General features: G+C 41.8%; 1 protein-coding gene across 1 annotated transcript; it reads right to left on the bottom strand.

Annotated features, from left to right (window-relative positions):
* Positions 1-7,560: 7,560 nt before the first annotated feature.
* On the bottom strand, positions 7,561-19,337 carry LOC311099755 (crk-like protein). The gene is made up of 3 exons (XM_084140499.1): positions 18,719-19,337; positions 17,679-18,147; positions 7,561-9,634 (listed from the first exon to the last, which is right to left on the bottom strand). Exons 1-3 carry the CDS (start codon positions 19,027-19,029, stop codon positions 9,500-9,502), a joined length of 915 nt encoding a protein of 304 aa, XP_083996625.1. The 5' UTR covers positions 19,030-19,337; the 3' UTR covers positions 7,561-9,499.
* Between the last annotated feature and the right edge of the window lie 4,034 nt (positions 19,338-23,371).

Below are 23,371 nucleotides of genomic sequence, written 5' to 3'. Positions count from 1 at the left end.
CAGTCCCCGCTGTTCCATAAGGTGTATTTTTATCTGTTTTTTAAATCTAATTTTACTGCTGGCATGAGTTACTTGATGTGGAAGAGAGTTCCATGTAGTCATGGCTCTATGTAGTACTGTACGCCTCCCAATAGTCTGTTCTTGACTTGGGGACTGTGAAGACACATCTGGTGGCATGTCTTGTGTGGTATGCATGGGTGTCCGAGCTGTGTGCCAGTAGTTCAAACAGACAGCTCGGTGCATTCAACATGTCAATACCTCTCACAAATACAAGTAGTGAAAAGTCAATCTCTCCTCCACTTTGAGCCAGGAGAGATTGACATGCATATTATTAATGTTAGCTCTCTGTGTACATCCAAGGGCCAGCCGTGCTGCCCTGTTCTGAGCCAATTGCAATTTTCCTAAGTCCCTCTTTGTAGCATCTGACCACGCGACTGAACAGTAATCCAGGTGCGACAAAACTAGGGCCTGTAGGACCTGCCTTGTTGATAGTGCTGTTAAGAATGCAGAGCAGCGCTTTATTATAGACAGACTTCTCCCCATCCTAGCTACTGTTGTATCAATATGTTTTGACCATGACAGTTTACAATCAAGGGTTACTCCAAGCAATTTAGTCTCCTCAACTTGCTCAATTTCCACATTATTCATTACAATACTTAGTTGAGGTTTAGGGTTTAGTGAATGATTTGTCTCAAAAACAATGCTTTTAATTTTTGAAATATTTAGGACTAACTTATTCCTTGCCACCCATTCAGAAACTAACTGCAGCTCTTTGTTAAGTGTTGCTGTCATTTCAGTCGCTGTGGTAGCTGACGTGTATAGTGTTGAGTCATCCGCATACATAGACACACTGGCTTTACTCAAAGCCAGTGGCATGTCGTTAGTAAAGATTGAAAAAGGTAAGGGACCTAGACAGCTGCCCTGGGCAATTCCTGATTATACCTGGATTTTGTTGGAGAGGCTTCCATTAAAGAACACCGTCTGTGTTCTGTTAGACAGGTAACTCTTTATCCACAATATAGCAGGGGGTGTAAAGCCATAACACATACGTTTTTCCAGCAATAGACTATGATCAATAATGTCAAAAGCCGCACTGAAGTGTAACAAAACAGCCCCCACAATCTTTTTATCATCAATTTATCTCAGCCAATCATCAGTCATTTGTGTAAGTGCTGTGCTTGTTGAATGTCCTTACTTATAAGCGTGCTGAAAGTCTATTGTCAATTTGTTTACTGTAAAATAGCATTTTATCTGGTCAAACACAATTTTCTCCAAAGGTTTACTAAGGGTTGGTAACAGGCGTATTGGTCGGCTATTTGAGCCAGTTAAGGGGCTTTACTATTCTTAGGTAGGGGAATAACTTTTGCTTCCCTCCAGGCCTGAGGGCACACACTTTCTAGTAGGCTTAAATTGAAATATGGCAAATAGGAGTGGCAATATCGTCCGCTATTATCCTCAGTAATTTTCCATCCAAGTTGTCAGACCCCGGTGGCTTGTCATTGTTGATCGACAATAATACTTTTTCACCTCTTCCACACTTACTTTACGGAATTCAAAATTACAATGTTTGTCTTTCATAATTTGGTCAGATATAATTGGATGTGTAGTGTCAGCGTTTGTTGCTGGCATGTCATGCCTAAGTTTGGTAATCTTGCCAGTGAAAAAAATCATTAAAGTAGTTGGCAATATCAGTGGGTTTTGTGATGAATGAGCCATCTGATTCAATGAATGATGGAGTTTGCCTTTTTGCCCAGAATTTCATTTAAGGTACTCCAAAGCTTTTTACTATACTTCTTTATATCATTTATCTTTGTTTCATAGTGTATTTCCTTCTTCTTTTTATTCAGTTTAGTCACATGATTTCTCAATTTGTAGTACGTTTACCAATCGGTTGTACAGCCAGACCTATTTACCATCTCTTTTGCCTCATCCCTCTCAACCACACCATTTTTCAATTCCTCATCAATCCACAGGGATTTAACAGTTTTTACAATCATTTTCTTAATGGGTGCATGCTTAATAGTAACTCGGATAAGCAATTTCATAAATGTGTCAAGTGCAGCGTCTGGTTGCTCCTCATTACACACCACGGACCAACAAATATTCTTCACATCAACAACATAGGAATCACTACAAAACGTATTGTATGACCTCTTATTCACAATATTAGGCCCAGCCTTTGGAACTTTGTTTTTCCTAGATATGGCTACTATATTGTGATCACTACATCCGATGGATTTGGATACTGCTTACGAACACATTTCTGCAGCATTAGTAAAGATACGATCAATACATGTTGATGATTTCATTCCTGTACTGTTTGTAACTACTCTGGTAGGTTGATTGATAACCTGAACCAGGTATTAAACTAGGTAGAAAATTATTATTGGATTGATGCCCATGCAAGCACTGTGAGTGACTGCTGCTCAGTGGTGGGAAAAGTACCCAATTGTCATACTTGAGTAGAAGTAAAGATACCTTAATAGAATATGACTCAAGTTAAAGTGAAAGTTCCCGGTAAAATACTACTTGAGGAGCAGTCTACAAGTATTTGGTTTTAAATATACTTAAGCATCAAAAGTAAATGTATTTGCAAAAATATACTTAACTATCAAAAGTAAAATTAAAACTATAAATAATTTCAAATTGCTGATATTAAGCAAACCAAACGGCACAGTTGTATCAAAAGTAAAAGTATAAATCATTTAAAATTGCTTATATTAAGGAAACTAAACAGCACACTTTTATTTTATTTACGGATAGCCAGGGGCACACTCCAACACTCAGATATAATTGACAAACAAAGCATTTGTGTTTAGTGAGTCCGCCAGATCGGAGGCAGTAGGGATGACCAGGGATGTTCTCTTAATAAGTGGGTGAATTAGACAATTTTCCTGTCCTGCTAAGCATTCAAAATGTAACAAGTATTTTTGGTGTCAGGATAAATGCATGGCGTAAGAAGTACATTATTTTCTTTAGGAATGTAGTGAAGTCAAAGTAAAAGTTGTCAAACATATAAATAGTAAAGTAAAGTACAGATACCCAAAAAAACGACTTAAGTAAAAATACTTTAAAGGACTACTTAAGTACTTTACACCACTGCAGCTGCTTGAGTACAGACAGTGGTTGTGATACTCCAGGACCATTTCCAGGCCTAAAGGGTGCCATCTGTCTGTTCCTAGCCTGACAAGAGCCTGAGCTGGCCATAAGTTCAGCTGACCGTGACTAATCAAAACATCATTCATTCTCTGCTTTCTGCTGCATTTGAGCAAGTCAACCAAGGAGAAAATCGGATTCCTCTCCCTGGACAGGACAAATGGACGGACCAGAGGGCAGATGAGGCGACAGAGAGGATGACGTGACTGACCAAGCAGAGTTGAGGAAAGGCCATCACATGGAGAGAACAGAACATAGGAGAGACATACCACAAAGAGTTATCTTTCTCTGTTTGAGGTTGAATAAAGTCAGGGAGCATCTCCTCTCTCTCACACACAATAACACACACACAAACAAATGCACACACACACAGAAAATAGCCAAAACGATATATGGATTGGGTAAACACTAGCATTTACAAAGCCAATCAATGCTGACTCATTAACCTATCTGGACTGCCACAGTTACATCCTGCTCCACTATTTAGCATAAACACATTGTAGAGGGGATAGAGCCTGCAATCTCTTTCACAGCTCCCAGGGCAACACTCATCACTATGGTTTCAACATTCCAACATGGCAGCCGCCAACAGATAGCTTGGGGGTGAGCTGCTAATGGGCTGGAGAGAGGCTTGCATCGACCTGGTGCTACACAGCTTGATTCATTTTAGGAAGTACCATTGAAGCCACTGCTATAACAGTTCTAATGAATACATCGAGTTAGCCTTTAATGACTCTAATTTAACCTGGCATTTTGTGTGGAACGCTAAATAGGACAGAACATGATGCAGGTTGGTGTGGACTGCAGTGGTCTGTTTCAGCTTCTTGGTGGCAAGGGCAAGAATGTAGAGAAGTCTACATATATCTGAAAAAGCTTGGCTGGAGTGGAGCAGCGGGTTGAGATTCATGTAATCAAATGGGGGCCCATACCTGTAAAAGGAAGGAGCAATAGGGGAGGCTGGGAGAAAGAGGCACACAACTGCATCAAATTTTGGGTAAAACAATGGTATCTTGTGTATGCAGTTAAATCTAGAACGTAGTAGGCCACTGTATCATTTATTTCAGAAGCATACAGGACTAGAAAAAGTTACGTAATGGCCTTATTTATATCGCCGCTTTGTCTGTAGTGCCACTTTGTCTGCGAGACACCCGTTGGCAGTGGTAAGCCCAGAGTTGGCCGCAGTCGAGCACTCCGCTCGTATGCACCGGTTCTTGCGTATCATTGCGAGCATCTGTGGCCCTCCAGTAAGCCTGGCTGCAGTGGCTGGAGATGACATAGACTGCTAGAAGCAGGAGTCCAGCCACTCAATAAAATGTGAAGAGATACTGGAAGATAAGTGGATACAGATGCAGATGTGCAACGCACCTCTGTTGTGTAATGCAATCTCCAAAGACCACACTATGGAGGGCATGTTTTTTATCATGTGGCTTGTTGGACAAAGTCTTTACGAATAGCCTAGTCGAGGCTAGGTGCCATCTGGTTTCCATACCAACAGGCCAGATAACTCAAGCGCTCCCCTCCAACACAGACCACACTCTTCTTTCTCACCAAGAAGACCTTACAAAAAGATGTCAAGATATACTGAAAAAAAATATAAACGCAACATGTAAAGTGTTGGTCACATGTTTCATGAGTTGAAATAAAAGATCCCAGAAATGTTCCATACGCACAAAAAGCTTATTTCTCTCACATTTTGTGAACAAATTTGTTTACATCCCTGTTAGTGAGCATTTCTCCTTTGCCAAGATAATCCATCCACCTGACAGGTGTGGCATATCAAGAAGCTGATAAAGCAGCATGATCATTACACAGGTGCACCTTGTGCTGGGGACAATAAAAGGCCACTCTAAAATGTGTAGTTTTGTCACACAACACAATGCCACAGATGTCTCAAGTTTTGAGGGAGCGTACAATTGGCATGCTGACTGCAGGAATGTCCACCAGAGCTGTTGCCAGATAATTGAATGTTAATTTCTCTACCATAAGCAGCCTCCAATGTCGTTTTAGAGAATTTGCCAGTAAGCCCAACCAGCCTCACAACAGCAGACCATGTGTAACCACGCCAGCCCAGGACCTCCACATCCGGCTTCTTCACCTGCGGGATTGTCTGAGACCAGCTACCCGGACAGCTGATGAAACTGTGGGTTTGCACAACCGAAGACTTTCTGTACAAACTGTCAGAAAACATCTCAGGAAGCTCATCTGCGTACTCGTCGTCCTCGCCAGGGTCTTGACCTAACTGCAGTTCGGCGTGGGTGGGTAAAATCACTGTGGAAGCCAAGCCCCCCCCCCCCCCAAAATTTGTTTTTAATAAAATAAGACATATTACAACCTACACTGTATGTGTTGTGATAATTGTGTTGTTTGCTGTTAATTCATATGCCTTGTGACCGTGATATATAGGCCTAAAGGCCGAGACAATAAGAAGACAGTCACAGAATAAATTCAACCACACCTTTTCTTAATCACAAAACGGGATAGCAACCTCTATCCGGTGAAGTCCACGACACATATTGCATGTAATAGACAGTTACATGACCTACAGCATGGTTAAGCAAGTTAATGTTTCCGACATTTTCAGACCACTAAACAACTATTGATTTAGAACCACAGAGAGTTACCGCAAGTCGCAAAGAAAACAGGAGCTATTCCAGCAGCATAATCAAATCACATAATCAAATCACCTCTGCTTAGTCTAATACAATGACAACTAAAAGAAAAAAAACGATTTAGTCCAATCAACATAAGCTAAATATGATGTGGTTGTCCATGGTTCTGATTTCTGTTTGTGTGCGTGCAAGTAGAAAACATGTTGACTCAACCTACTTCTAGAGAAACGCCAATGCCATCCTCCTCTCTTTCATATTGATGAAACAGTCTATCACTCTGTCATACAGTACACGCTTTTATTTTTTGTTGTCCTAGGCTACCTGGCTAAAATGCTTGCTCGCTAGCCTAACTTCCATTCATGGGAAATGTTAGCTAGTTAACATTAGCCATCTACATCTAGCTACTATACATATTGAACTTCCATCCTCTTAGGCCTGGAGCACAACAATTTATGAATTAATGGTTGGATCAGCATCACGTTAAAATCATTGGCCAGTACGGAGAATTAAGTAAAACCACAAGTCCAAATCCCTGTCTCCATCCATGGTTAATTTAGGAAAGGGCCAATTTTAGCTAGCTAGCTAGCTAGCCACCAGAGGACAACAACACAACGAGATGCAACAATTCAAGTTGTTTCTGTTAATGACGTATGCTCTCAAAGCGATTTGATAGAAGAGACGCTAAATCCAAGCTTGCTTCCCTTGACACTTTATTTTTATTTTCGCCAGGACCATTCACAGGTGAGCCCAATGCTGATTGGCATTTTTTTTTGTCAAGGGAGGCCAAATACTTACTGGCTTCCCTTGCATTCAATGCTACAGGCGGCAACAATATCATACTGGTTTGGACCATCAGATAGATGGCCTACACGTAGAGAGACAGAGGGGCGCTGTTTCGCTCGCTCTGATTCTTTCTCCTGTGAGATACATTCAGCCTCTTGCAAACAGAAAATTCTGAAACAGAGACACGAAAGATACATTATTTTATGTTATTTTAATTATTATTTTGAAATGGGGCGGGGGGGGGGGGGGGCCTGGCATCCCTTGGCGTCCATGAATACACGCCAATGCCTGCGGGATCGTCTGAGACCAGCCAGCCGGACAGCTGATGAAACTGAGGAGTATTTCTGTCTGTAATAAATCCCTTTTGTGGGGAAAAACTCATTCTGATTGGCTGGGCCTTGCCTATCTCCCAAGTGGGGGGGGGGCTATGCCCTCCCAGGCCTACCCATGGCTGTGCCCCTGCCCAGTCATATGAAATCCATACATGTTCTTATATGAACTGTAACTTGCATTTGTATTTTTGTTCAGTATAGTTTGGGCACTGTAAAACTAAGCTGATATTGAATCAACTGAATACATTTCCCAAAGTGTACCCTATTAACCTGAAACCTCAGATGGCCGCATTGCATGTATTAGACCTACATGCACATATTTGGATACCTGTCATGCAAGGAGAATAGAGACTAAACCTTGCCCTTTAAACATTTCTCTCTCTAGGTCAGCACTGTGTGTGCAAGCTTTCTTTTATTAGCACCTCATTAACATTCATTAATTGCTTCCTTTCTCCTGGGCGCAGCCACAATCAAAACAGGAACTGATAGAAATGAAGCGTAGATGGAGAGCAACAGTCCCGTGCTCCAGATACACAGTCAGTCCTGCTGCAAAAACATCCCACCCACCTACTCCCCTCCTGCTCCCCTTTAGCACACAACCCCCCCCCCCATCTGTGCTGAGCAGGAGACTTATTAGGGGCATTCCTATTCCCATCTCATAAGAAAGAGGTCAGAGCAACTTAAAGAAGTAGATGTACATTTTATTTACTTGTTCTGTACATAAAAGGGTCATATATCAGCACGGGTGTTAACCATGGGAAATATTAACACATGTAAATGGTATAAGAAAATAAAAAGGCACCATTTTTCATTTTGAATTAAGAATACGTGGAGGCTCTCTTAAAACATGAGGGGAAAAGCACAGCAATACTTTTAATGCCTTTACAAAACAAATCTGAAGCAGGTTGAAAACATCTTTACCTAACAAAAAAACGAGAATTAGGATTGATGTATTGCTTAATCAGATGGGTTTATATGGAGGTTGGACAAGGAAAACCAAACTACATTTGAATGGATTGATTCCACAGATGCTTTCAAAAAACAAAACTCTAATTCATATTTTAATGCGGAAATCAGAACTGACAAAGCAGCATTTGACCTGGAAGAGAAACCTCAAGGCCAAGAGGTCATGCACACCAAGAGGCATGTTTTTTTCCCTTTTAAAAAGTGACCTGTCAAATTTTTTCAGTCTACCAGCTGGCTAACAAAATAAACAAAAACAGTACAGTTGGCACACGATTGATAGCTGTACAATGGTATTACTCTACCCAATGAAAAAGCTCAGGGGGATTGAGGGAAAGCACTCGGGGAGAGACAACAGCAAGGGTAAGTCTGTTTTCTTCTTTACAGCAGAGATCTAATAGAGCACACACACACACACACACACACAAAGGCCTCAGAGCAGGACAGCTCTGGCATCAGACATACCCAAGACAACCATGTTTTCTCCTCAGGTCCTGTGCTCGACAGTCAACACTGTCTAGAAACAAGACAGGAGTGTAACCAATCACCACCTTACGGAACCTGGAGAGAGAGCAGGGAAGGATTGCTTGTACGAAAGTTGCATTTTCAGTGAAAGGCATTGATGGGGTGTCATTGGCTGGATGAAACCTTTTCCCACCTCCCGTGACCAATATCATTGGATGCAGGAGGCATCCGTTTCATAGAAAAGCCCTTACCCCTCAACAGTATTTATAAGTCCTCTTATATCATTGGCTATAGCATGGTCACAGCCATGCACATACACTATGACAAACACCTTGCTCAGCACTCCTGAATTTATGGCACAATTAAAACAAAAAGATGTCATCACATATGGCCATTTCACATGTTGTCTTGGGAAAACATAAATACGGGAACTCTGTCGACTAGGTTCATGTCACTGAGGCTGTGGGCTTTTCCACAAGGCAAGATCCATGTGGGCTTGTCCTCCTCTGTCATCATCTGCCTTGTCCTCCTGTCCCTGTCAGCTCAGCTTGTGTCAGACAAGAGACGCTGATCCTCACACACACACACAGCAGTTGCCCTAAACAAGTAATGGTCAACCGTTGTGTATGTGTGGCTGTGGTTAAGGTACAACAGTGAATGATTGTTTGGAGAGACAGCTAACTGGCTGGTTTTATCCTCAGGCCCCACCTAGAGCCCTCTATGCCTTTGCTCTCCTGACCTCAGTCAGTCCATGTGATGTTCAGTCACCTTTCACTCTACATTAACCTCCTCCCATCCACAACACGAAACACACAAGAAAGCTCTCAACAAATCCCAAAGTATTAAAATGTAACAAAAGATCAAATTTAAAAAATGACCAGGTAAGACATGGCATCGTGGGACCCATGGCAACACACACATAACCGTGGCAACGGCCAGTGGTATGGAAATTAAAGGACATAAAGGCAAAAATCACTGACCAAACTGTAACCAAGTTGGGGATGTGGGAGTTTAGTTGAGTCTGTAAACAGTCAAAAAGCTGCACGATGGTTGGCGTGACAATAACAGGGAGTGCTGCGGCATAGCCTCAAGCAGGCAAGCGCATAACCGTGGTGACACTGGCAGGCGGGGTGGAGACAGCCAGCAGGTTTGGGTGTCACTGTGGGGAGGATTGGTTGGTTGGGGTCCAGGTCATTCACACTCGTCTGGATTCTGGGGGTCCATTATTTTGACGTGGGTGAAGGGGAAGAGACCCCTCCGGCCGTTCACCTCTCCCTCCCACTGCCCGCTGATGTTCATCCTCGTCACTTTGACTATATCACCCACCTGAGGAGAAATGGAGGATGGAGTTAGACTTTTCCTTAATCCCACAGACAAATGGGGTGGAAAATTAAAAAGGACAAGTGCCAACAGCAGCCATCACACATTAACTGACACTCACTGAAAAAGTGATTTGGTCAACCCTCCATGTATTTGACACTGTACTACGGTTATGACAGGCTGAGCAGAAAGCCATAAATCGGATGCTTTGTGACACTGTGCGTGACCCCAAACAGCACAGACCATATGCCATTTACTCAGGATTAAATGTGGAAAGTTGGCATTGTTAAGAGGAAGATTAAAACCTGAAAGTGGAGGGAAGGCTCTAGATGTTGTAGAAGAAAGATTGGATCAGATGAGGCTTCAAGGACATTGAAGTTATCTAGACCTATCTGCTATCCATAATCATAATCCTTCAGGCCAATTTCTCAACTTTAATACTGCCATTTGTAATCAACGCATGCTCTTCTTACATAGTGAAAGAACAGGTTGATGTACTCAACATTTAAAAGGTGTAATATGCAGAAATCGCTCCCCCATTTCCTGGTTGATAAAATTCTAATAATATGCCTAATTTCAGTTTATGTGACAAAACAAGCAATGTGTAGAGAATCATTGTACCATATAAACTGCTGTAAAATATAGTGTACAAAAAACGAAAGTAAGACGCAAAAACTAAAGAGTACATAGAACAGATCTACCGCTTCTTCAGACTTGCTTTCAATGGAGAATGACAGATCTATAACTCACATTTATATGTGAATTAGGTCAGGTCGACCAAAAAGCTTTAATAGAACTAATCTGACTACAAAGATTAAAGTGATGGGTGAATGGGGTCCTGAATAACCACTGTGTAAAATCCCAATGTATAGGCTACTAGCACTTTCTTCATATAAGAAATGATCCTGTTGTGTGGTGATACTATATTTTAAAATGATTTTAAGAATGGTCCTTATTACAATGCAAATTATGCTAAGAATAACTTTAATATATTTTCAATAGTCAAACGTTAGTAATAACCAGATTTCAGTAAGCCTCTCTGTAATGAGAGTGGGTGGGTGGTGCAGTAGATCACAAGGTATATTCCTCCCTTCAGATGAAGTTTAGTATAATGACTTTGAGGTGCTGTTTCCGGAAGCAGATAGGACCCAAAATAGACTGCTGCTAAATTGTAGGTTTCTGATGTAGGCCATGACCTACTCAAAGCAATCCAGAGATAGCGAAAGAGATAGCATTAGTGAGTGTGTGAAAGGGTGGAGAGAAAAAAGAGAAAAAAAAGCGAGCGAGCGATGAGAAATGAGAGACTAGAAAAGAGACAGAGATGAAGTGTAAAAGACTGTAATAATAAAATACCTTACACATACGGACCAGTGGAAGCTCCTCAGAGGAGGAAGGGGAGGCTTAGGGCTGACCCCATTTAGTCGACTGGTCGATTGTTTGGTCGATAGGCTGTTAGTTGACCGATAATTTTCTTGTCAAGCAGTGGCAAAAATGTTGGTTAATTCCCATAATTTCGAATCTACAATGTTTGTTTGGTTACCGTAATTTCTGTTATTGTATTTCATATATTATTATTACAACAGTCTTTTACAGTTCTCATTGTTGAAGTTGACACGTTGCTTACAGAGCGCACAACCTAGGCTACACTTGTGAGAAAAAAGATTTGGTTCATTCCATTCCTTTTACAAGTTGTCAATTTATTCATTGTGTTTTGTTTGGAGCACTCCTGTCAATGTTGAGTAAGGACGCGCACCTGACTACGCATAGAAGTAGGCCTAGGCTACCTGGCCTGAGTGCAAATGTAGGCTTTTAAAAATGTGCCCAATTGGGAATCTGATAGTATTTCTGATTGTCTTAACTCACCACTATTAATGAGCTGTGGAGCCTCACAAAAGTAAAACATTTCTTCACCTCAAACAGCAAGTAAACAAAGTATGTTTTTACATCCATTGAGAATGACAATAGTTCCTTAATGTAGCCTATTTGAAAAATATTTCCAGCTCTCTGCCTTTCGATAACCACTGTGTGAAAGGGAACAATGTCATGCTCTGATCCAGTGGGTTGAAATGTCAGAAAATAGGCCTACCTGATTACTTCTTATCCCTTGTGCAAATAGCCTACAGCTGTATCTTTACGGAGCTCACCAGCATGGGAAACTGAGGGTCCAGAATATTTTATACAATGTTGCAAGTTTGTTAGCACAAGCATCAGGCTGGACCAAGTTGATACGATGTTTAAAGTTCCTTGCAGACAGGCCATGAGTAGCCAACGTGATTTCTTTTTAAATCAGGATATTTTCTACCTTCAGGCTGCAATGTTTTTATTTGTAGGCTTTATGTAGGCTATTTTTACATAGTTGGCAATGGAAGTTACTTTTAGATTTGTATAATTTTCATATAACATGACAATGATTGAGATCCGAAGATTTTATCCTAAAATAAATTAAACTGTTCCACGAAAATGTGCATATGAAAATCATAACTGGCACGCAGATCGGTAGAAATTGTAAGATAAATTAGGACTTCAAATGGAAAAAGGTTATCGACCACTGGTGTAGCCGATTACAGGCAACTTCGGGAGCGTAGTGGCAGAATCTGCGAAAGCCAGCGGGAGAAGGTGGTTCGGGAAAAGGTTTTTTTCTTCTAGTTAGGCTAATTGTTTTGCAAAACACTGTTTTGCAATGAAGGTCTACAGTAGCCTCAGCAGCACTCTGTAGGGTAGCACCATGGTGTAGCCAGAGGACAGCTAGTTTCTGTCCTCCTCTGGGTATACTTACACAGTGATTATGACAATTAACGTCCTCCAACCTATCAGAGCTCTTGCAGCATGAACTGACATGTTGTCCACCCAATCAAAAGAACAGAGAATGAATCTAGTACTGAAAGCATAAGCTACAGCTAGCTAACACTGCAGTGCATCAAATGTGGTGAGTAGTTGACTCAAAAAGAATGACAATAGTTTAACCGTTTTGAACTAATTAATTTCTTCCAAAATTAAGAAGCAAGAGAGCTATATTTGGTAGAATTTGTTTTACTTTCACTTAGCTAGCTACTCAGAGGTATGCTATCTTAGCTAGCTGGCTATGCAACATCGGAACTCTTCCAAGTCAAGGTTTGTTTTTATTAATTTGTTGCCACAAGGGCCCACCGGTGTAACTGCTAAACTGCTTTCTGACTGTGTTGACTAAGGTGACAACGATGTAGGCTGTGTGTAGCGGTTAGCAGTCATGATATGAAGGTTTGGCTTGGAACGTTTTTTCCGCATGGTCACAGACAGCTGATGTGTTGTGCACTGAAGTCCACAAGCGAAGGGAAAAGGTGAGATGAGGAGAGCGCATAGATGCGAGATATACTGAACAAAAATATAAGTGTTGGTCCCATGTTTCATGAGCTGAAATAAAACATCTCATACATTTTCCATACTCACAAAAATCGTATTTCTCTCAAGTTTTGTGCACAAATTTGTTTACATCCATGTTAGTGAGCATTTCTCCAAGATATACCATCCACCTGACAGGTGTGGCATATCCAGAAGCTGCCTAAACAGCATGATCATTACACAGGTGCACCTTGTGCTGGGGACAATAAAAGGCCACTCTAAAATGTGCAGTCTTGTCACACAATACAATGCCACAGATGTCTCAAGTTTTGAGGGAGCGTACAATTGGCATGCTGACTGCAGGAATGTCCACCAGAGCTGTTGCCAGAGAATAGAATGTTAATTTCTCTACCATAAGGCACCTCCAACATTGTTTTAGAGAATTTGGCAGTGCATCCAACCGGCCTCACAACCGCAGACCAGGTGTAACCACGCCAGCCGAGGACCTCCACATCCGATTCTTGACCTGCGGGATAGTCTTAGACCAGCCACCCGGACAGCTGATGAAACTGTGGGTTTGCGCAACCGAAGAATTTCTGCACAAACTATCAGAAACCATCTCAGGGAAGCTCATCTGCGTACTCCTGAGTGGCGCAGTGGTTTAAGGCACTGCATCGCAGTGCTAACTGTGCCACTAGAGATCCTGGTTCGAATCCAGGCTCTGTCGCAGCCGGCCGCGACCGGGAGACTCATGGGCGGCGCACAATTGGCCCAGCGTCGTCCAGGGTAGGGGAGGGAATGGCCGGCAGGGATGTAGCTCAGTTGATAGAGCAATGGCGTTTGCAACGCCAGGGTTGTGGGTTCGATTCCCACGGGGGGCCAGTATAAAATAAAAATAAAAAAATGTATTCACTAACTGTAAGTCGCTCTGGATAAGAGCGTCTGCTAAATGACTTAAATGTAAATGTACTCTTCGCCAGAGTCTTGATGTCAACGTTGTGAACAGAGTGCCCCATGGTGACAGTGGGGTTATGGTATTGGCAGGCATAAGCTACGGACAATGAACACAATTGCATTTTATCGATGGCATATTGAATGCACAGAGATACCGTGACGAGATCCTGAGGCCCATTGTCATGCCATTCATCCGCTACCATCACCTCATGTTTCAGCATGATGATGCACGGCCGCATGTCGCAAGGATCTGTACACAATTCCTGGATGCTGTAAATGTCCCAGTTCTTCCATGGCTTGCATACTCACCCATTGAGCATGTTTGGGATGCTCTGGATCGACATGTACAACAGCGTGTTCCAGTTCCCGCCAATATCCAGCGACTTCGCACAGACATTGAAGAGGAGTGGGACAACTTTCTACAGGCCATAATCAACAGCCTGATGAACTCTATGCGAAGGAGATGTGTCGTGCCGCATGAGGCAAATGGTGGTCACACCAGATACTGACTGCTTTTCTGATCCACTTCCCTACGTTTTTTTATTTTTTATTAAAAAAGGTGCATATCTGTATTCCCAGTCATATGAAATCCATAGAGGTGGGCCTAATTTATTTACTTCAATTGACTGATTTCCTTATGAACTGTAACTTAGTAACATATTTGTAATATTTGCATGTTGCGTTTATTTTTGTTCAGTGTAGTTGCGGAGAAGGAATTATATATACACAGTGAGCAAAGTGATCATGCAGTTTTTATGTGGCTGCTATAAAAGTGAACTGTGTTTGCGTGTGATCAGGGGTGTATTCATTCCGCCGATTCTGTTGAAAAAAGTATATTAAAAAACGGAAGCAAACGGAAAGCGGATAGAAATACCTGAATTTGTATAATATAAACTCACATTTGCAACTGTTGGACTAATGATTACACCCTAGATCAGCTAGATGCAGGCAAGAGTGTGCAAGGCGGTACTGAATGTGTCACTGTCAACTTGATTATTCAAAATTCTCTTGATCTGTGCACCTACATTGTAAACTTTCAATCATAAGCTAGGTTGTAGCAACCTCATGATGGGTAACACAAAGCTAACACAATATCATGTAGTAGCCTAAACCTATCGATGTTACATAGACTTGGGTGAATGGAATATGAATGACAGTCATCCAATATGCTGTAATAGAAATAAGGCCATGCTCATAAAAAATAAAAAAATCATCCTCCCTCATCTTAAACAGCATGGACCACCACTGATATGGACATGTCCCAAATTGAAGCAGTGGTTAAGCCGCTGAACTCGTTTAGTCTCTGTGGTTCAAAAGGTCAAACTACTTTTGGGACACTAAAACAGTTTATGTAGATCAGACCTTCTAAGAACAACTAGCAACTCCATGAAAAAGTGTCTGAGATATTATGCAAATTGTTAACAGTGCCATTAGCCTTGGATAAAGGCAGGCCTCTGCTAGACAAATCGGTGGCATACATGTCCATGTCTACGAAGCTTTTAAGTGAGTAGGTGAATGACCATGACGGAGCCCATGGTGACTACAGAAGATCTAGTGGGTTACTTCTTCTCAATGCTTAAAGTGGGTGTATGAAGAGTGGATGTACGATGAGTGGGTGTATGATGAATGTGCAGCAACACCAGGGGGAAGTCCCCGACAGACTTGTACCCACCAGAGGCCTGCTGTGGAAACACGGATGCACCATAACCAGAATCTCTAAATGAGAGATGGTTTACTTTAGTGTGGAGGTCTAGTACTAGCTACTGATGACTAATGCTGCAGATCTCGCTCTCCCTCTCTGAAAATATGCATTTTGACTAATAGCACATTTTACAATATGCTAATCTCCAATCAAAATACTGCTACAGTCGAGGGCTGTGGGTGAAAGGAGACTGGACATTGCCTAAAGAGCTTTATACCAAACCAATACATTCAAAGTCATTAAATAAGTCACCTGAGTTAGGAGGAGTGACCATTGCCTCCGGTGGTGTGATGGAAACTATATTCAGAGTCAGAGAGACAAGAGGAAAAAGCTGAGAGATTCTGATCTGGAGCCACAGCAGTTTCCATGATTAAATCAGATTTGACTTAATCAAAGGTGGTGGAGGCTACCGTAATACCCTATTTTTCTCCACTGACTCAAACTCGGCTGTATTCTGGGGGAGGATGGTAATCAAAGGCATTACAGTCAGCCTTGCTCTAATTTGTGAAAGTGGTGGTGCAATTCACACAACCCCTGACTCTCTTTCTGACAGATGGGAATCTGAACCGCTAACCTTCCATCTGCTCTGGAGGATACATGATGAGAACAAACTGATCTGACTCACTAATCTCAGGATTTCAGAGCAAGAGGTCTACAGAGAATAACCAGAGAGTTGACTTCAATGGTTAAACAGACCAAAAATTAAGTTTGAGGGGTGGTGTTAGATACCCACTTGGCATGTCATCGCCCCTAGCTTCCCCCTGTGGGGTACCTGTCCTTCAGGGGTGATCTTTGGGAGAGCGGGAGCTAGGGTTGGGCGTTATCCAGATTTTCATATTCTCATACGGTCCTTCTCTCACACCGGGATTTACGGTATTACCGGCTTAGTACACAAGGGGTCGCCAAAAACGCACAAAAAAGGCCATTGGGCGTCTATTATCAGAATGCTAACAAAATTAGCACAAGTAATAGTGAATTCCCATGGAGGTTGCTAGCTAAATATGCTAATGAGCACTATAAAAACGCAATCAGATTATAAAGTGAGTCGCTAGGGCAATAGGCCTACCTGCTCTGCTCGGACAAGATAGGGGAGAAGCAGAGGCCCAGAACGGAGAGGAGAAAAAATGCAAGGAAATCAAGCTGCAGTGGCAGCTTTACAGATAACTCATCCAAAGGGCTTTGAATTCTCAAACAAGGCAGAAGGCTAACACAATATGATGCCTCGTGACCTTATTAATTCAGCCACTTACTTAGATAACTAGCAAGTTAAACTTAGGGGTCACCCCTAACGCAGAATTCGTCATTTTTCATGTAGAAAATACAAATACATATCTTGCTACTTTTTTCAAAATGTGTTGCACTAATGTAAAATAATGTGACTGGTGAAATGAACGCGATCTGCTTCATCTCCTAACGTATTGCACAAGTTCATTGCAGGTATTTACTTAAAAAGTACCTATAAATATAGAAATACGTTTTTTTTTTATAGTTTCAACGGTATTGGAAAAACCATCCCGTGTCTAGATCCAAATACCCTGGTATATGGTATATACGGTATACCGCCCAAGCCTAGCGGTGCCCCTGGAGGATGAGCTTAACAAATAGAGAGGAGTCCAGAGAGCTCAGACACCCACCGCCACTCAGCATTTCTACTCCACAAAAAGCTGACTACTTTGCACTTCCTCTCGAAAAATCAACACAGACTGATTGATGGAATCTATACCACTGGTCAGGAGAGGAGAGCGGAGAAGAGGAGGAGAAAAGGGAGGAGAGGAGAAGAGATTAGTTAAAAATGAGGGATGCAAAACAGTTCTGATGCAGCAAGCATATTCTGTCTTCACCTCAACTGTCTTTAAAATGACTTGATCCATAATATTTGGCACAACGTGTACTGTGGCTGCAGGCTATAGTTCCTGACAAACTACAACGCAGCTTCCACAATACCAGCTCATTAAATCAAATTAAATGTACACAACATAGTGAACCAACTATCAAATATGAGAATAGAGGACAACAGGGAGCATTTAGGCCTCCCTTCACCAAGCCATACTGGAACAGAAAGTGAGGTACTCCTACCTCTAGAGCCAGGGCAGTCTTGTCATATGCACAGGGCACTCGTTTCTGGATGGCCTTAGCCATGACTGGCCCATTCTGCATGGAGGGTAGGGGGGTGATGACCGCTCCAGGGGTGCCAGGAGGCAGGGGCGATGGGGTCTGAGGCTGGGCGTAAGCGTGGGCCGGCTCGGGGATGCCATAGCTGTTGGAGTTGCGGGAGCTGTGAGGGGGCTGGCCAGGGTGAGGGGAGGGTCGCACCAGCTTCTCCACATAGGGCACAGGGATCATGCCCACGCGGCCCTCCTTGCTCTTGGCGCTCCACCACTGCTCCTCAGGTTTCTCCAGGATGATCAGGATCTCCCCCTTCTTGAAGGGCAGGTCCTCAGTGTCGCTGCCCGTGAAGTCGTACAGAGTTCGCACATACTCCAGGTTGTCCTCTGGGCCCCCCATCGTCTGAATGGGGCCAGTGCCTATCGCTGTGTTAGGGTACCTGGGCAGGAAGAGGGTGATCATAAAACACAGATTAACATGTTGATTTTCAAAAGACTGTTTCAAGACAATATGAACAAGTTTTAGTGCTGAACTACTGAAACCATCAGCTGAGTAGATGGAAATATATACATTCCTCTCCCAAAATAGCAGTCACTACTGTTTTTAAAGTGTCACACCCCCTTTGTGAACATACCACTAGACAAAGTTCAAATGGTTATGCAGCAACAATAACTAAAACTGGCTGAAGCACTGGAAGGCTTACCTGGTTAAATAAAGGTTAAAAATAAAAAATAATAATAAAGGAACTATGCAATTCCTTGTTACACTTGTCATTACATGAGAGGTCAAACAGGTCACTTACTCATTAAGTATAAGCCTGGTAGCCTATAGTTTATGATTGAAATGGGGTACAACCATCAGAATCGGTTTCTAATAGGTCAATCACATATCAGGAAATGTGTCAAATAATTGGAATTCTAAATATCTTGCAAACCTAAGTCCTAATTGCTTTTAACTGCATTGCTTTGAGTGGTATGTGGTCGCAGGTGCAGCCTATGACAGTTCCTTACCTGGGGGCAGGTTCTATCAGTGTAGTCGTATCCAGGTAGTGGATTTTGTAGAACTCCAAAAGAGCTGGGAGGTGCTCGAATTCTTGGTCACCGATCTTGAACCTCTTGCTTGGCAAGGAGTTGATGATATAGTGAGACACTTTGGAGTTTTCTGATACTGACAGCACATAGTCGCCAGGACAGGTCGAGGAATCCCGAACCAAAAACATGCCATGCCTCTGTCCTTGTAATCTATTCTGCGCCTCTTGTCTCGACACCGGCCCGAAATACCAACTAGACCGGTCCGATGAATCGAACCGTGCAGATGACATATTTGATCAAAATTAAATTAACAACTCAAAAAACAAATATATTAGTTTAAATAATAAATACAAATACACTAGTTAACTGAATAAGCTAGATCGATAACGACGCGAAACCGATTTTTACAACATAATTTTTAAGATCCAGGGCAGGGGAAGCCGTCGTCCTATGCTCGTCTTGAATCGACTTCTAGCCGAAGGCTGCAAGTTTCAGCTAGCTACATCCAATAGAAACGTTACCTTGACGTTTCAGAGACAGGCTGCGACTAGCTTGAGCCAACTTTGAAGCATAATGTTTCTTCGTTTATTGCCAATGACAAATGCCAGTTCTCGATGTCAAACTACGAGAAGTTACACACATTTAGAATGTCTGGCTGCAACAATGATCAATCAAGGTTCCCCTTTTCGTTCCCTCTTCCGAAAAAAGTAACAACGTATCTATCTCATGAAACAATAAATCTCCAGTCACTGTCTAAATGACAACGGAAAAGGTCGCTTCACTAATTGATTAAACGAATCTCCATGTCGAAACAATGTTGCAAATAGCTGCGCGCTGGAGCCTAAATTGTAAATTTGTATCTTCTTGGTCGAACTTGGGCACGATTCGGGGAAATATATTTTTAAAATCCTTTTCTGGAGTCCCGACAGACTTTTGAGGCAGTAACAAAAATGGCTGCCTGCAACACGTCTTCACACAAAATTAATTCACAAAAGAGTGACTCTGCTCCAATTCATGCATTTATAGTTTTTAAATAATCGAGTTTGATGCGTATATTTGTATCCTCTGGAAAATTGAATAATAAGGTCTCTCTATAATTTTTGTTTCCCTTGTTTATACTCGGCTCCACTCCTCCAGCCTGATGGAGTCCGAGACCGAAAAATGGCGGCTAGAGGGCGGGTCTGCGCGCTCCCAGTTTATCGAGTTCCACTAGATATCACAGCCACAAAGTCAACATGGGCTATTACATTTTTTAAATGAAAACAAACATTTGCTTTTTGGTCTTTAAGGTTAGGGTTAGCAGTGTGGGTAGGGTTAAGGTTAGGTTTAAAATCATATGTTAAGAAGATAAATTGTAGAAATAGGCGGGGTGTATATGACTGTGGCTGGGGTAACTAGTGCCGACCCAGTCTATATGCACGTCACTGACGCCTCGAGCGAGTGCTACCAGAGAGGAAGAGGAAGAGAGAGGCCCAACTCGGCTGAAAATCTTTCTTCCTCCAGCAGGTGGCGTTTTTTCGTTTCGCTCACCAAGCAAGGAGTTTTGTATGGAGGTCAATAGCGGTTTCCATCCATGACGACAGATTTTCATACGAATTTTCTAAAATCCACATAAAAATGAGCATTTTCCCATCAGAGATGTGTATGCGCGTGATGACGTGGTCCACATAAAAATATACCTTTTCCCAAATTCTAAATATAAAAAAATACAAGTCAAATGGAATTCCATCGGAATTGTTGCATTATATAGCGTGTGCCACCTCCGGTATTGGTAGTTGCGTTCTTGCCAACATTGCATGTATAGCCTACATGATGAGATTATTATGGACAAAAGAGAGATTATTTTGTGAAAAGTCAGCCAAGCATCGATGATCATGTCACCAGAATAAGACCCTCGATATTTATTGGAAAGGAGCATCTAGCTCATCACCTTGCACCTTCACCACCTTGTGAAGTTCATCGTCATTTATTTCATATGTATCCTAATAAACTGCATGCTTTCCTGATGAGTCGTTTTGGGAAGACCAAGCAACATGTCATCACGTGACTCCAAAGCGTTCCACCGACATTTCTCGCATAATTAATTTGACAGACAAAATGATCCCACCTTGTCTAGTTTATTTTGTTTTGTTAACATTTGGAAAGTTTGTGGAATTTGTTTTTATCCGACATGTACTTTACTCGCATAAAAAGGCTGGATGGAAACCTGGTTAATCAACAAAAAAATTTATGGTTTATTTGCCATGTGAGGTTTTTATTTGATCAAATATATGTTTCATAATGTTTAAGTTGTTATGAGTGTACTGATATAAGTAGGACACGTTACATCCAGGTAACTTTGATTTTAAAAAAACACTTTATAAAGGATAGGCGGGAGCTAGGCAGCCTGCCGTGACGCTTTGTGGAAAATAACTCTCATTGTTAGGGCGGAGAGACATGTATTGTGTCAGTATATCCATCATCTTTGGTGCTGCTTAGTGATGTGAAGTTCGGCTCGTTTTACTTACTCTGATCTTTTCGAATCGTTGAAAACTCGAAAGAGTCATGATTCTACAAGCCATTCTCGTTCACCATATAGTGCTTATTGGAGCTGTCATTTGTGAAAGACTTGTAAAACGTGTGTCGTGTGCTTTAAACAATGTAAAAAAAAAAAAAAAAAAGGTTTATTGCTAGGCATACACATAAGATGATTTATTGATAGGTCTATTTGAAACGAGGTCTAGTTGTGGCCGATATATTTCCCTGCGCGCATATGACACACAGTTGGTGGTCGGAGCACTTCTCTGGAGCCGCTGAGCGTGTATTAAACATTCTGTAGGCCTAGGACTCATTGCGGCCAGCACTAGCAGGTCAAACGAACGACTAACATGAACGAGTCAGAAAAATGTATCATGACTCTCGAGTCAGTAAAAAGAGTCGTTCAAAAAGAACGAATCGTTCGCGAACTGCACATCACTAGCACTGCTGCTCAAGCACGGCCAACAACAGTACGCTAGCTACACATTAAAAAAAAAGCAACTAGTGACAAATCTTGCGACTTTTTCTGGTGTTATTGGAGACTCTGATGTTAAAGCACATATCATTCTTCCTCTTCTCAACGAGCAGCGGGTGCTGCAGTGGGGATGGGGGACCACGGTTCCAAAGCACTCACAGGCGGCCCAGTCCTCCCGCAGCTTTTTACTCACTTTTTGTCTCTCCCACGACATTATTCCTCTCTCCTACAGCGTCCATCACAATTACATGCACATAGCCAATTATGCAAATTATGTGATGACGTCATTTAGCCACTTTTAGGACAGCCAATAGCTACTTTCCTTACTGAGGAGTGCACCCAAATGGAGTTGTTGCAGATAAACATCAGTGCGGGATGAGGTAATGTACACAAAATGTAGACTACTTTTTGCTTAAGTTTTCATGTAGGTCTACTGAATAAAAATCTAAAGTTGAATATGATTCCATTGCTTTTTCAACTCCGATATGCACTACACTGCATGGTTTCTCTAGTCATAGTGGGACCACACACCATATAATTGCGTGACTCCGCCATTTCTGGCATAATTAATTTGACTGACACAAAAAGATAGCACCATGTCGAGAAATAAATGATGTAGGCATTTAAAGAATTGTACCGAAACATCCTGTTTCCATCACAGCTGTCATTATTTTTTTTTATATGGTATGACTTCACTGGCATAAAATCTCATAATAATCTCATCATTTAGACTAGCCTACCAGCACAGCCTACCCGCACTGTACCTGTGAGCAGTTGGCTAGAGCACACATGCCAAGACCAGAGTAGGCACATTTGCTATTTAACTCAAAAAATGTTGTTATAAAACTATCGCTAGAGTAGAAAATGCGATGTAAACATATTGAACTTCCGATTTTTTATTTGGTACATGAAAACTTAAGCGAACATTTTGTATGTTTGGTGTGCACTACTTCATCACGCACTGATTTGTATCTGCAACAAGTCCATTTGTTTACTTAAAATGTGCATATTTTCTTTATGCGGATTCTAGATTGGATGGAAATGTAGCTAGTAACCACGTTTCCATCCACAGTTTTGGTTAATGTGAATAAAGTAATATCATATAAAAAAAAAAACTAACAGGACAGCTGTGATGGAAACAGGACATTTTATAAATGCAGACATAATTTCTTCGACAGTGCAATCTTTTTGTGTCTGTAAAATTATTTATGCGAGAAATGGCAGTGGAAATGACTTTATGCATATTTATATAATAACCATGATATCTAAGTAAACTTGGAGTCACGCTATGACATGGTGTGTGCTCCTCCCAATATGATTTGGGAAACCATGCAGTTTATTAGGCTACAGATGAAATAAATTATGCTGAATTTACACGGTTATGCTGAACTCAGCTACCCACACTGTATCTGCAAGCTGTTGGCTAGAGCGCATGTGCCAAAACCAGATTTGGCAAATGTAGCCTACTATTTAACGCAACAGTTTTTTTGTGACAAACCTATTGTTAAAGTTGAAAATATGATGGAAACACATTGAACATCAGATTTTTATTCGGTACATGAAATTTTTACCCGCAAAAGTACATTTTATTTGCCTTACGTCATCACACACACAGTTTTATCTGCAACAACTCAGTTTTG

This window comes from Coregonus lavaretus (assembly GCF_964263955.1).
Source record: "Coregonus lavaretus genome assembly, chromosome: 24".
Classification (NCBI taxonomy): Eukaryota; Metazoa; Chordata; class Actinopteri; order Salmoniformes; family Salmonidae; genus Coregonus; species Coregonus lavaretus.
This window is presented reverse-complemented; position numbering and strand designations above follow the sequence as displayed.

Bases quoted from the DNA above. Each gene is read 5' to 3' on its own strand.
- LOC311099755 (XM_084140499.1), bottom strand. From the start codon at position 19,029: ATGTCATCTGCACGGTTCGATTCATCGGACCGGTCTAGTTGGTATTTC. The intron at 18,148-18,718 runs GTAAGGAACTGT...CTTCCTGCCCAG, and splicing joins CTGATAGAACCTGCCCCCAG to GTACCCTAACACAGCGATAG. The intron at 9,635-17,678 runs GTAGGAGTACCT...ATTTCTCCTCAG, and splicing joins AGACTGCCCTGGCTCTAGAG to GTGGGTGATATAGTCAAAGT.